At 37.4% G+C, this 15,456-nt stretch overlaps 1 protein-coding gene across 1 annotated transcript in view; it reads right to left on the bottom strand.

The window, feature by feature from the left end:
* Positions 1-8,387: 8,387 nt before the first annotated feature.
* The window catches only part of LOC118799119 (thrombospondin type-1 domain-containing protein 7A), a 213,026-nt gene continuing 205,957 nt past the window's right edge, over positions 8,388-15,456 (bottom strand). The window contains exons 28-32 of the mRNA XM_036558827.1: positions 14,106-14,188; positions 13,244-13,457; positions 11,248-11,335; positions 10,255-10,488; positions 8,388-8,421 (exon numbers count right to left, since the gene is read on the bottom strand). Of these exons, the coding sequence (XP_036414720.1) occupies positions 10,353-10,488; positions 11,248-11,335; positions 13,244-13,457; positions 14,106-14,188 (521 nt within the window). The 3' untranslated portion in view covers positions 8,388-8,421; positions 10,255-10,352. The remainder of the gene's footprint in view (positions 8,422-10,254; positions 10,489-11,247; positions 11,336-13,243; positions 13,458-14,105; positions 14,189-15,456) is intronic.

Raw genomic sequence — 15,456 nt, 5'->3', positions numbered from 1 at the left:
AAAACTACAAAAATAAATGTTATGTAGGGATTTTTGTTATTTTTGCCTTACAACGCCCTGCATGTAGCTCTCCACCATGAATGGGTTTAAGAACTACGTCTAAGGCCAAAATCGTATCGCAATACTATCATAAACAATGTCTCAGACATCAGGCAGTGCATTCATAACTATTTTATGTACTTTCTGTGAGGGAGCTTTTAGAGGTGGATGTCTGGTTCCTATCACCACCACTGTGAACAATTCTGACTCTATAAGTCTCTCTAGAAGAGTATTTCACACCAAACCACTTTGAAAGACTTTTACATCTTAACCATTTAAATATGCAGAAATTTAAAAAAATCGGTGGAGTTCCCCTTTAAAGGGACCGCGTGATTTCGGAGCCACGCCCTCTTTTAATTAGCTAAGAAGAGCTAATTAGCTCATTAGCAAGGAAGTGGTTGCACGTGTATACCATTCTGAATGGGAGTAAGAGTCATCAGTGCACCAGAACACCTAAACCCTTATTATTCTGCTATTCATCTTAAAGGGGAATTCCCCCACTTTTTCAAAGTTTCTGCATAATTCAGTGGTTGAGGCAGAGTGGTTTGATGTGAAATAATTCATTGTAGAGACACTTACAAACTCAGATTTCTCAGAGACTCAGGTGTCTTGTTCACCAGCTTTTAAGAAGCTTCATCCTCTTTTGATGAGTGAGCCGCGTTGCCGGTGAGCAGCGTTGGAGTTTAAAGCCTGGTGATGAATCAAACTCACGCTACTCAAACGCAGACTCTGCCCTGCATCACATCTCCCTCGATGAAAAACACGAAGAGTAGATTCCAGGCATTTCGACTCTTAGAGTCATTGAGTCGACCACACATGTTGGAGTTGAAGAATCGATTCCTTTGGACTCGACTCCCCATCACTACAGATGGCAAACGCAGACATTGAGACAGGATTTCAGCTAAAGGCTTAGCTAACGTACGGAAATAAACTAGGCCACCGTGAAACTAAGTAGTACAGAGTAAAAACATTTGAGGTGTAGATTTGTGTCAAATTATGGTCAATATAGCTGGCTATTAAGTTCTACTCGGTTGCTTGTTAGTTAGCTAGCTAGCTAACCTAGTTAACTCCAAGTTTACCAGAGCTAAAGAGAAAGAGAGAGGCTGTTAGCACAAACATTAGAGAGCTGAAGAGCCACCTGTTTCAGTCTAAGCTTGAATTTATAAGAAACTTGAAGTGAGAGTATGAGCGAGTAATGAAGAGCTAGCAATAACGTTAAATTTTAATAACGGCTCTTTATATTGTTTGTTTTTATGTTTCTCTGCAGTATTTTAAATCAGTCACACCAACATTAGCCACAGACTGTTGTTTACAGTATGTTAATGTGCTGATCATAACACCATTTTACGAAATTCAGAATAGGCAGCTCCGTCGAAGGCCAGTCAGGTGAGAGTTTTTTTGCCAGTTCAAACATGAATTGGAAGCGATTAATTTCTCATTGTGTTACTGAACACAGGCATGAAGAGGGAGAGGAAGAAGCTGAAGGAGACTGACGGAGCTGAAGCAGGTCTAACGGAGGTCAGTGATCAAGAAGAAAGTAGTGAGAGTTCTTTAAGCTTTCGGTTCAAATCAATACTGAACTTGTTGAAATGTTATTCTCTTAATTTGTCCTCATTTCTCACATCTGTCACACAAGTTATTAAGCAAAATCACACCCTTTATTATTGACCCACCTGAGACTGTACCAGTCTATAATGTGTGTGCATGTGTAGGACCTGCAGTTAGAGAGAGGAAATAGCATTGCTTTATCTGTGTCTGTTGTAAGTGGATGAATACAGCATTGAGGTCACATTAGACTTGTGACTAATACAAGCAACAAAGAGACAAATCTATTGTGTGACATCCCTGGTAACCATTATGACATTATTATTTAGGCTATGTATTAATGAGAGTGGGCAGCTTCAGTTTGAGGTACCAAACCATAGGGTTTAATATGATGTTGGCCTATGGACCTTTATGGACCTTTATGGACCTTTATGGACCTTGCTTTGTGCACTGGTGCACAGTCATGTTGGAACAGGAAGGGGCCATCCCCAAACTGTTCCCACAAAGTTGGGAGCATGAAATTGTCCAAAATCTCTTGGTGCTGAAGCATTAAGAGTTCCTTTCACTGGAACTGAGGGGCCGAGCTCAACTCCTGAAAAACAACCCCACTCCATAATAACCCCCTCCACCAAACTTTACACTTGGCACTATGCAGTCAGACAAGTACCGTTCTCCTGGCAACCGCCAAACCCAGACTCGTCCATCAGATTGCCAGACGGAGAAGCGCGATTCGTCACTCCAGAGAACCCGTCTCCACTGCTCTAGAGTCCAGTGGTGGCGCTTTACACCACTGCATTCGACGCTTTGCATTGCGCTTGGTGATTCAGTGATTCACCACTCATTTACTTTTTGTTTTTTAATTTTTCAAAGTGTAGTTTAAAGGTATCCAGTTGGGTACAGTCTGTTTTGCCGTTTCATTCTATTATGTCATGAAACAGGGGCTCCAGAAAGTTTACTGTATTAGGAAACAAAATGTCACACCTAGTGTCGTTTATGTTAAACAGACTATTCCACGACTTTCTTTTAGGTATTCTTTCAATATGTGTCTATAGTGTTTTGTTATTGTTGGAGTTTTTTTGCAGATTTCTGCAGGTGTGCAGCCAGAATGTGTTTGTAGACTTCTGAGTTCATAATTCTGACAATATTGTACGAAAAACAGACCCAGACTTCACAGCTTTACAGAACCCAGAGTGCAGTCTGCCTGGAATTCTTCATCAGGCTTTATCAACACAAAGAGTCTATCAGTCTGATATTGTGCTACAAGTGTTTTTCTCTCAAACAAATATAATTTGGCTGGTAAAAACAGAAAATAGCGTTTAGTCAATTTTGTTTGATCTGTATTAAACTGAACACAATATATGAACTTTTACTTTATGAACTTTAGTGTGTTTTTTTATATATATGGTCATAGTGGCCAGTCTAGCACCCACACTCTCTGATTATGCAGCATGTAACATGCAGCATGTGGCTTGTCATGTTAAAAGCATGGACCTCTGTGAAAAGGCCTTTTCTAGAACAGGCAGGCCAAACTGGGGACCTTCCAGACCAAAGTGCTGTGAGACTTGCGTTTACCCCAGGGTTCAGCTTTAACTTTTTTTCCCAGCTTGTTCTTAATCGGTAAAGCAGCCTGAAAGTTCACTGTCCTGAACTAAATTTCTACTCGAAAAAAATCCTTGTATATTTATATTTATTTATATTTAAATATAAATATGCACACTATGCTTATATAAATACATAGATCACCACGGTAAACCTAATGATTGAAACGATGTTAACAAAACTGCTCAAATTCTTAGCAGTGAATTGTATTTCTGTTTTATCGTAAATACAGTCTCGTTAAAGTTATTAATAATCTTAGATGAGCATTAGCTTGTGTAAGTTAGCAAATATTACCTTACTTTCGGCAAGCCATGCTGGTACAGCTCTGGCTACCAAGTTCCAGTCCACTTTTAATTTGAAGATCTATCTCATGTTTTTAGTCGGCGAAAAGTTTTTCTGCTGTTGTGACTAACTTGGTCAACTTGGAACCGGCTTCACTGTTCATCTGTTGTATGTCCAGCGGTCCAGATGAGCTAGTGGCTTTTTTCACTGCTGTACATGCAATGTGAGAGACTTGTTGTGGCACCTGAGTGACTGTTTTCTAAAAGTTGTAGTTCCAACAAAAAAAGAACCACTTTTATCTGCTTAGTTAGGATGTTCCCTGCTAACGTTACAGAACATCTCAGGTACAGAGGGGTCGTAAATGACCCATAAGGGCGAATGAAGCTGCAGGCTCTCTTCGCTTTGTATGATTTGTCAACAAATAATATCATTGGTTTGTTTCACACGAATGAACAAGATCATTTTCGCATTGCCAGGGTTTAAATATTCAATTGAGTTTGGCCTCAGTTACGTTACGTCAGTTACAGCAGTCGTTGTTGTTGAATGCTGGTTTACCCTCATCTCACACTCTGAATTCAGTTCTTGAAGGCCTTGCTAATTAGCTGATGAACTGAAGCAAGTGAGTTTAATGAGGCAGAGCACTAAAGTCTGCAGTCTTTTGGCCCGTGAGGACTGGAGCCTGACACATGTGGTCTAGCAGGCGGCATATGTTGTTGCAAAATGTGTATATATTTTTCAGCATTAAAGGTGCCTTCACAGATGTGCAAGTTACTCATGCCATGGGCACTAATACACCCCCCACCATGACAGACCCTGGATTTTGAACTTTACGCTGGTAACAATCTGGATGGTCCTTTTCTTCTTTGGCCTGGTGAACACAACATCCAATATTTCATCACAAAAAGTTTATCTTAACGTCTGTTACTGTAACGAGATTCTCAAAGGAACTTTGGATTGTTTATATTAGTCCATTCAACTATTTGAATCATCTAGTTACGTGATCGTGTCTTCATTTTGCTGAACGAAGACAGTACGCAGCTCTTACACACCAGTATCTTGTCATTTATTATCTGTAATTTATCAGATACATAAACAACCTGTACAAAAAAAAGCACTAAACCTTGTTCGATTTTTCTTACTTACAACATGAATTTCAACAAAGTGAACAAAGATCAGCAATACTTTTTTTCTTTACTAAATTTTTACCAAACATCATTGTGCAATAAAAAATGAAATGTACACACTTTCATGAATATCCAAAATAAATAAATAAATAAATAAAAAATACAACAAACTAATGAAAAGTAAACATTCATTTCACCAGCTGCAAATGTGTTGAATGGAATTCAGCGAATGTTGAGCAGCTTCTGCAAATGGGATAATAAAAAAAATCAAAATTGGAACAAAAATATTCTAAATTATCTCCAGCATTTACATATTTAATACATATAGCTGTATTTTATATTATGTTCTCATTGAATTGGCTCCTTAATGATAGTCATTACATAGCAAATTACTTTTTTATGCAATGTCCAATTCTTTTTTAACATTAATGTAGCAATTAGGTGCAACCTGCATACAATTTACATAAAAATATAACTGCTATTTCATCAACTGTAGCCGTAAAAAGACTAAGACAAGTCTTTTTATTCTAATCTTCATTGATTTTGTCATGATTGTACTCATAATGACCATAATATAATAATAATAATTGTAATTACCACCTTTGGGAAGCCATGTTGTTATTTTAAAAATGTTAAAATGTTTTTAAATCAGGCCAAATATAGATACTAATACTACTCATCTGCATTACACCTGTACTGTTCTGTTAGGAATTGGCAATTATAATTCATATCAATTATAAATATAACCAATTGAATTATAATTAAAAGCGAGAATTATTTGTATTTTTTCCACATTTCTTGTTCAGTAAGGCAGAAACTGCTGGTCTTCACATGAAACAAACGTAAGTACAACCCATATACAACACGTGGGGCCTTCCACAAAATATCATCAGCCTGCCACAACCTTTTCTTTTGTTTATTTTTTTTCTCCTCACAAGTGCATCTCAACAAGTAATCTTAGAAAAGCTCAAAATGGATACTTAAAAATAAAGGTGCCAAAAAGGGTTCTTTGGAGTGATGGCATAGAAGGTTCCCTAAAGAACCTTTCAACAAATGGCTGTTTAAAGAACCACACTGTAAACTATATCAAAAGTTTACTTAAACAAAGCCGGGAAACCAGTTTAACAAATTATTTTCAGGTCTACAAATTTCTCATTTGAGACAATTTTTAATTTGAGTAAAATGTCAATTTGTACTGAAATAAGTAAACCTGCTTACAACTTTGTAGTAAAGTGGTGTTACCATTTACAATGCACTGAGATATTGAGTTTGAACAACCTTTTCTGGAACTGAGGGGCAGATTTACTAAAAGAGGTACTAATTACTGATCAGTTTGTGCTGGTGGGGACGGCCAGTTTAGCAGCTTATCTACTAAAATGAACACAGATACAACTGTGCAATGAAACATACAAGCAGCACAATACAGCCAGGTGTTTGGCTCACATGATTTTTGTATGAAAGCGAGTTTATCACTAAGGAAAAGGTAGTTTTATAACAATAAGATAATTGTAATAGTTTTTTTCTCTCTCTAGCAGCATGTCCATACTTTAACTTATTTCAAAAGTTTGACTTCTAAAAATAACCACTTTATTCTGTTGGTTTTCTTTGTTGCTACTCTTAGATAAAGTGTAATTTTTTCAAGATAATAATTTTTGATAAAGTAAGTAATCATTTTGACATACTAGGTCAGGGGTCGGCAAACCAAGTGTTAAGAAGAGCCATTTTGTCCTGTCAACAAAAATTAAACCACCTTGGGAGCCACAATATTTTATTTTTATTGTACCATCTTGGCTGTAAATATGTCTCAGTATGTGCACTAAACGAAAACACAGACTTACTTTGCTCTGCTTTAAGCTTTAGCTCAGCTACAGCCGCTTTTCTCGCTTTTCTGGCAGGAAACTTTTCCAGCTGAGTGCCTCTAAGTGCAAATATAACCATTCGTCTCCAAATTATCGATGTTCATCTTAAATCTCTCTCTTTTTCGTTGGCTGCTAGTTAGGTGAGATTGTTGTCTATGTTATTACGGTGACCAGCAGTCTGCACGCCAACCTTCAGGGTTAAAGGTTAGTGAATTAGCAGCGTGTAAGACCGTTTCTGGATGAACTCTGGCATTTAAGACCATTTTTTGTTAAAACTGTGTTAGAACACTACAGTTTATATATGTATAGAGAGAGAGGAGCCGCAACAGTGCAGTAAAAGAGCCGCAAGCGACTCCGGAGCAGTATGTTGCTGACCCATATACTATGGAAACCACGCTGTCTGATGCCCGAGTAATTTTTTTTGATAACTTGAAGATAAGATTTTGGCCTAAAATGTACTTTTTAAAAATTCATACATGCAGAGCATTGTAAGGCAAAATAGTCCTTAAAGAAAACTTTTTTTCAAACTTGCCATCTTTCTACTATTGACATTTACGTGTAAAACTCTTAAGACATGTAGGTCATAGAACATATGTAGGTTCACTTGTGGTTTTGGATAATTAAAGTGGCTAAATTTGTGTGGTAGACTTCAGGTTCCGATCACACCACTGTAAAGAAAATCCAGTTCGATAAGTTACTCTAGAACAGAGCAATTCACTCCAGACCACTCTGCATGATTCTTATTCTCAATCGGTCAGTTTCACATAGAGTGCATAATAAACAAGCGAGTATTTACTGTCAGCCTTGTTAAACCGGAGTACATACTTTTGAGCTTATTCTGAGCTTCAAGAGCCTATAAATACATACGCAATGAGGGAAAAAAGCATGTTTTGTCCTGTAGTGGGCATTAAAACGCCACTGCACCTATATATTAAGTCACAACAGCCATTTTTTAAATCCAACATGCTAAAAACGTTATTAGATCTGCCCCGATACGTCCAGACCAAGAACCAATTAGGAACCTTTATATTTAAGAGTGTAGTAGCAACTACATGTCCAAACTGTGATGAGCAGAAAAAGACACATCAGACAACCTATACAATGCACAAGTGAATGAAAACGAACAGAGAAAAAAAGATGTCAAGCAAATGAAATGAATCTTCGGCTCTAAAAGAAAGTCCCATCCGTGCCCTCATGTGACATTTACTGACAAATACCTTCACTTCTTTTTTTCTCTTCCATTGTTTCCTTTTTTTTATTACAACCTGCCGAAGTTCAGTGGCAAACCCTGACTTAAGTGCATATCATGCTGCACTAATATAGTGCAATAGTGCCTGGAACGAAGAGAAGAGAAGAGGCAGTACTTCCAGGAGAGCGATTGTGTTCCTCTACGTTTTTCACCTTCCATAGAAAGGCTGCTGCCCAGGAGGTCGCAAAAGAAAAAGTCAGAAGTCTGTTAGATCTGCAACACATTAAGTTCATTCACTGATTTTTTTTTTTACTTTTGCATCTTCTTTTTTTTGTAATGTTTTGGCTTTTGTATTTATTCCTCTGGCCTCCAAAAAAACCCCAAAAAACTCCAGAGAACAGCAGGAAAAATGGGAAAAACACCATCACTGTGCTGATCAGGCCGGAGGGGAAGGACCTTTTCAGCCAACTTTGAAAATAAAGTACGAATAACATAAAAAGGCGTCCTCCCGTTGTGTGTGGGAGTTTTGAAGGCTCTGCTGTAAAAGAAAATGTAGGTTCAGCTGTTCAGGCGGATGAGGGTTCTGTATTTGAGATGAAACGTTAGGCATTGCTGATGTGACCGAGCATGAACGTGTGTGTGTTTATGATGTGGGTGAAGTGTGTTTGTATGGCGTTTTCTGCCCGAGCTGGCCTACATGTCAGCATCGCCGTCATAGGCCAGAGTCAGGGGCTTCAGCCTGTTGTTATTGTTTTGTCTTCGCTGTGGTTTCTTTGGCTTTTTGCTGAAGAAAAAGAAGAAGAAGAAAAAGTTATTTCACACTGAAATAATTTGCACACAATATCCTTTGGCTAGATTAAATGATGGGATATGTTGTGAGCAAAATGGACAAACAAAAAACGAGGATGGATAAGTGAAATAACAGATAGTATAACTACATCTTACTTATGTATTGTATTTTATAATCATGATATTCTGTGGCATGTGGGTTGGGTTTTCTAATGAAAACAGAGTTCATCTAGGATTTGTACAGTCGTATGCAAAAGTTTCAGTGCCATGTTTAATTGAAAATAACACAACCTCTTAAATATGGATTATTTCCATAAATTTTAGTGCACAATTTCTGCTTATTTGCTAAGTTTAACATTTGGGAAAACAACACAAAATGTGCCATCATCTTCACAGGACATATTGACCTTTTTACCCCAAAATATGTTCAATTGTGCAAGTAATTGTGCATTTACAAGTGTAAAGGTACGTTTTCTGTAGAGGATGTCTACTTATTTTCTCATGTAATTTGACCAGGTGCCTAAATAACTGCATATAACTGTATGTAGGTATGTGCATTTTTCCGAATTTTGAAATGGAGCATCCTGAAGTGTTACTAAACAGATATTCAGTTAACTACAGGGGGGAAAAAGAACTTTGGCTGAAATGAACTTACAGCTGTGGGTTTAATTTTTTAGGTGGTAGCTCAGATGTTAACAGGCTAAAAAATTCAGTAGCACAAACATTTATCAGCACGTTGAGAATGACTTTTGAAAACGCTTTAAACAGCCTTTTTACCAAAGAAGAACATTAGCATTAAAACACTGAAACTGGACATTGTAGATATGGAGTAGGGTTTTATGGACTGATGAGTCAATTACTTGGATTGTGGAAAATGTAACCAACTTCTAAGACCGAGCGTTAGAGGTGTGGAAAAATAATACTGGCAGGTTTCTTTGAAAAACTGAAAGCAAGGCTCCTGAACAGAATGAAAGGTGTAATATTTTTCACTTAATACTGAAAAAAATATTAATTTTCTGTTAAATATGTATGTTCCTGCTTTTTTTCCTAATGCTGAAAACTTGTACATAATAGCCGTTTTGACTTGAAATAAAAAAATAATGAAGGGTGGACTTTTGCACAGTACAGTATCTGCCATTCCAGATACATAAACATTTACAAAATATAAAACTTAAGATTAGCATTACAGAAAAACATAAAATTGACTTGTAGAGTGACTCATCATTTGTAGAGTCACTCATCACTCATCAGTAAAATTAATAAAATGCAGTTATTTGCTATTTTACTATTCATTTAGATATTTAGGCCCAATCCCATTTCACACCTTGCCCCCAACACTGAGCCCTTACCCCCCCCTTGAAGGTATATGATCCCCTATATGTAACTAAAGCCCAGCAGTGAGGTTGCTGAACTTTATCCTCCTCTGCTGTCACTGCAGACTGGCAGGGTCGCCTACAGAGCAGCACTAGTAGTCTGTTAATTTGAGGGTTGTCCCATTTCGTAGAGGAAGATTTCAACCAACACCCTTTTTAACTCAGTTTCAAGGGGCAAGATGACACTCTAAATTAAGGGGTAGAGGTAAAAATAAGAAATGAGACTGACAGATTTATGTAGGGCTAAAAATTTCTGTAAACAACCAAAATAATATCTGCTCTTCTGGATCGTAGCCTAATTAATGCAACATCATTTCTGCCCTAAAAACCTGGCAAACTGCAATACTGAACTAATTGCTGAATTTGGGAATTTAGGCAAATATCTGCTGATATTGACATTGTACTGACAGTATCGTTCATCCTTAGGGCCTGTAGTGGATCTCTGCAGGCATCACCTGCTCCAGTAGCGGCCAGGCAGAGCAGGAGGCACACGGGCTCAGGCACAGGGGGCAGGGCACTGGGGTCAAAGGTCAGGAGGTCAGACGAGTGACCCTTAACTGGCACTGCATTCAGACTGCTGGCACTCGGGGCAGGTGTAGGTGAGCTCGTGGGCGTCTGGGCCCATCCACACTACAGCGCAGTGGGCGGAGTCAGGCGTCTCCAGAGAGCGACGCATAGAACAGTAACTGCTGCTCATGCAGGTGGAGGTGAGGGACACCCGGAAATCGACAAGCGAGTGTGAGTGGAAAAATGAAAAAAAGAAAATGATGAGTGATGATTATGATTATGATTGACGATAAAGGTAATGATTAGCAGGGGTGTAACATTTTCAGGTTCAATGTGATTTTTAACAGACAAGATTTGTGTAACTTTTTAATGCACATTTTAATGCACATTCACTTTTTATTTGCTGAATTTAACAAAACCATACAGGAAGAAAACATAAGGCCATAACGTGCAAAAAGTTATGGCACATTTTATATTTTATGTTTTATTTTTCATTATGTTAAACTCAACAAATAAATAGAATTTGTGCACTAAAATTAGCAGAAAAATGTATTTAAATGTGTTTTCTGTAGAGGATGTATTAACTAGTTTACAAAACAAGTAATTTGACTGGGGTGTTCATACTTTTGATGTAAGTATGTATAAGTATGTCCCCCAGAACTGAAATACAAAAAAAAACAAATTTTTCAGATTTTCTGGTTTCAGAAGAAGAAGCGATACTGTTTTAAATGGCGATATATTTTTAAACCTTAATTGTCTGTTTTTTGATACTGTATCAAGATTGTTACACCCTTAATGAATGCATTGATTCAGAGTTCAATTTTGGAATTTTAATTAAATTATAATTGATTCTAATAATATAATAAACTGTCAGACAGTTACACCCCTTCTGGATAAGGATAATGATGTTGATGATGATGTTGGACACAGCATGCTCTTACCATGCTAAGTAGATCATAGACACTATAAAGACCAGAAGCACAAACACGCCTGCAGCTACGCCGTACACCCACGTCTTCAGTTTGCCATCTGAGGATAGACAGAAAAAAAGTGTCTTTGCTGGAGATCCCTGACCTGATTAAATACTGCAGAGCCCTTACAGGAAAACGCTCTCTCTTTAATTTGCGGACGACACGGTCAATTGTGTTCATTGTGATTATCATAACCTTGTTTTGTACATTTATTTTGTTCATTTCCCTCAAAATAGCCACGCTTAGAAAAACAGACATGCATAATGCATAATTCAGTGAATGCCTGAGTGTTGCTATGGCTGATATTAGCTTAAAAGTACTCTCAACTATTAGTGCATATCATCACTGTCCAAAGATAAAGATGTATCTCCAAAGCAGTAACTTAACGGGAGAAGGCAAAAACATTCTTAACATTTAATGTAAGTTAATGTACAACATTAATGTAAAACATTTCATTCCAAGCGATTTTGGAGAATTTCTATTCATCCATTCATCATGAAATTTTCTCACAATGTAAAGGACATCCGCCGTGTTCAAATGATACAGAAAAAAAATATATTTTTTGGATAGTGACAATATGTTCAGTCGTTTCAGCCACAGACCATTTTGCAAAAAGTATACTAGTTAATCTACTGTAGGACACTGTCAGGGAAAAGTGCCAGTGCTGAAGCTGTTTTAAAACCTCTGTTTTGTCCATCTACAGTGATCTTAAAGGCGAATTCAACAGAATTTATGTTAAATTAAGTGGTTAAGAAGTCATTCAGAGAGGTTTGATGCGAAACAACTCTACTGAAGCAGAATTGTTCATCATAACAGTGGTGATAGGAACCAGACATCTGAAAAGTTTAATGTCTCTAAAACCTCCCTCAAAGAAAGTTATTACATGAAATAGTCAGACAGTTAGTTCACAAAAGACATAGTTTTGAGAAAGTTTGGCCTAAAATGTAAAATTTTTAATCCATTCATGGAGCAGAAATACTTGCAGGGTGTTGTACAGAAAACCCCTAAAAAAAACTATTTCATCATCAGCACTACAAATAAAACCCAGAAAACGTGTAGGTTCACCCATGGTTCTGGATAGTAAATAAAATGACTATATTTGTGTTCCTAACACCACCACTGTAAAGAAGTTTTAAAGAGTTGATAAAGTTAGTACAATAAACCATGTCACATCAAACCACCCTGATCGCCTCTTCACATAAAAGATTAAGTGGAAATGTGTGGAGAATCTGGTGAAATTCCCCTCATCACCAAACTGAAAAGTCAAAATGACACAATTTTCCTTTGTACCATAAATGAAAAGGCGACCAATCTAGACGTTTGACGTCTGAAGTTTGCCTTAGTTTTGGGCCACAGCTACAAAGCTAATTGAAGTGTATACTCCACCAATTAGCACTGTCCTAAATCATCACATATTTACCTCAAACCACTTCAAGTTGTTAAGTTATCTTTAATAGACTTGCTTATGTGATTTCTGATACTGTAAGACATACTGTTGTCTATAAAAATGGACAGAGAAATATTCAGCCACTACTTCAGTTATTAGGTGTGTGATGCAAGTTTATCAATTCGAATAGATATTACTAATTACAAAACTGAGACTTTAACATTATTTAGATTAGAAAAAGGTCAAATTCACGGGTGCCCAAACTTTTTGTCTTGGAAGGTTGAGGGCCAAAAACAGTATAAAAAAATAAAAAAGTAGGCAATTTTCAAAATGAGTTTTTAAAAATGTATTTTAAAACATTACAAAATATTTTATTAAAAACTACTAAAATTACTTTAAAGGAAAAGTTACATATAGCATAGAAAAAAAAAAATTTTGGACCAAATAAAACATCTTAATGGTCCAACACTGGCCTAAAAGCTACACTTTGGGTTGTGCTGCAGTGCATCTCTACAGTGGATATTAGAATAATACAAACACTAATATTAGGCCATATGGCTGATTTTGAAGCTGCGTTACCAGGTCCGAAGGGCTGAAGGTACCAGGTGCGTCCAGGCCTTCCTGGCTGCTCTGTGGTTGGGGCGGTGGGGTCCACAGCACGGCTGGTCTTTACGTCAGCGTTCCTGTCTCCTGCTGTGGGGATCTCCAGCACGGGAATCTCAGCACACTGTTCCAGCAGGCCCTCCGGAGACACTACCTCAGTGTAGCCCTCCTCACACATACACAGGCCTTCCTGCAGGGGGCAGCAGAGGCACACGCTAAAGCACCAGTCTGCATGATTCATGGTTTTAAAGGCTGACAGTGGAACTGTTTTCTGTACAGATATACTCTTAAAATGATTTGTTCACTATCAACACACTTTAAGTTCTATTTTAACACATTTCGAGTCTTGTTTTGTTAAATATGTGTTAAAACGAGGGAGAAAAAATAGTATTAAAAATGTAATACTCAGTAACTACAAACTACCTAGCTAGTTTGTTAGCTATTTACTGAACTACTAAGTTCCCTCCAAAATCAGATTGCACCAAGACCACCCATGATCGTCTGATTTTTGCCCCACCCCAGCGTAGATGGAAGACTAGAGTGACAACAGCTTAAGAGGCCAGATCTTAGCCCTGTAAACGTACCACAAAACTGCACTTGCTAAAACATGACAATACTCTGTCTGTGTTCCTCTTGCTCTCATTTACAAGCTAAATCAGAAAAGCCTCTTGCACTGTTTTTGGAAAAGCACAGACTCTTCCGACGTCCCAAGAGGGACTCTGATCTTGTTACTGCTTCCATTACAATAAGTGCTGTTGGTAACAACTGGTCCATGTCACTGAGGTGCTGTCTGAACACTACACACTGCAGTAATCCCCACAATCCTCTTCTGTCCTACCTCAGAGCAGAATGAACGTGGCTTGTCACAAGGTGGGTCACATGACCCTTCCACTCCAGGCAGGCTTGTGGGGGGGCAGCCTCCTAGAGCACAAAATGCAGGCATAAAATAAACAATCATGAAGTTCTAAAGTTGAAACCAGTGTATATCAGATTAAATTACAGAGTTACTGTAATTACTGTGGTACAAATATGATGATTTTTTGATGATATATATGTATGAAAATGCTAATTTAATTGTGTATTTACAACTGCATTTCCTATATGAGCGTGTCTTATTTAATATTTAATATAAATTTAAATGTAAAACGTATTTTCTGTGTATAATGGCTGGAAAAAAAAGTTAAAATGGAAAAGAAAAGTCTTTTTGACATTTTATTTTCATTGTCTTTGTGCTCTGACACTGACATATTAAAAAGAGAAAAACAATTACCCATTTGCAATCGCATTTCCTCATCGTCACACTTCAACTCTGCCAAAATTAAAATGTATTTGCAGCCCTGTTTGTGTATTGTGTGTATATATACACACTATTTTCTTACGCAAAAGTTTGAACACCCCTAGTCAAATTATATTTTTGGTTGATTTTCTAAGTGAAAATAATCCTCTACAGGGAATAAACTTAAACTGTGCCTGTCACTGTGATTATCATCCACTGTGGGCAGCGGGTCAGCAGTGGCTTTAACTTGATTAAATGTGAGCATTTGCATCCTTTCATGACAGATGTGTGTTCACATTTAGGACAGTAACACACTTACTGTTAGATTGTTACTCAAAGAATGTAACACTGCAAATTACTATTTACTTCTCTCACAATGTAATGGGATTACTTTTTTAATTACTCCCTGGAAAAGTAGCTTCACTGCTCTTTACTTCTATGGTGCTCTTTAAAACCTGTACAAATCTGGAAAGTACAGGGAATTAAACTAGTAGTCCTTTCACAACTTTATTTAAGATGAAAGAGCCACACCAAACACATTTCAAAGACGTGTCACTAACCTTGCCTAAGCTGTTAACAAGTCATAGCCAGTTATGCTTTAGTTTTACACTGGAGCTAAGAGGCAAATGTTGCTAACAAACACTAGAAGTCAATAGTCACCCAAATCTTTTCTTTAAATACAGTCTCTCACTTCGCTCAGTCCGCATCCATGTCATCATTACGGTTGCACAGACTTGTTGATGTGGTTGAGGACACTATTTATACATGATTTATAACTTACGTGTTGTACGAAATCCTAACTTCCCTTTCTTCATGCAGGCATATGGGCTCGCGGATTGTATTAGGGATTTCTGGGATTTCTTTTTTTTATAAATAACTATTTATTGTCTTGAATTTTTAAAGTGAATGCTTC

Source organism: Colossoma macropomum, unplaced genomic scaffold, assembly GCF_904425465.1.
Source record: "Colossoma macropomum unplaced genomic scaffold, Colossoma_macropomum, whole genome shotgun sequence".
In the NCBI taxonomy this organism is placed as follows: domain Eukaryota; kingdom Metazoa; phylum Chordata; class Actinopteri; order Characiformes; family Serrasalmidae; genus Colossoma; species Colossoma macropomum.
The sequence above is the reverse complement of the archived record's forward strand: the minus strand, read 5'-3'. Positions and strand labels throughout refer to the sequence as shown.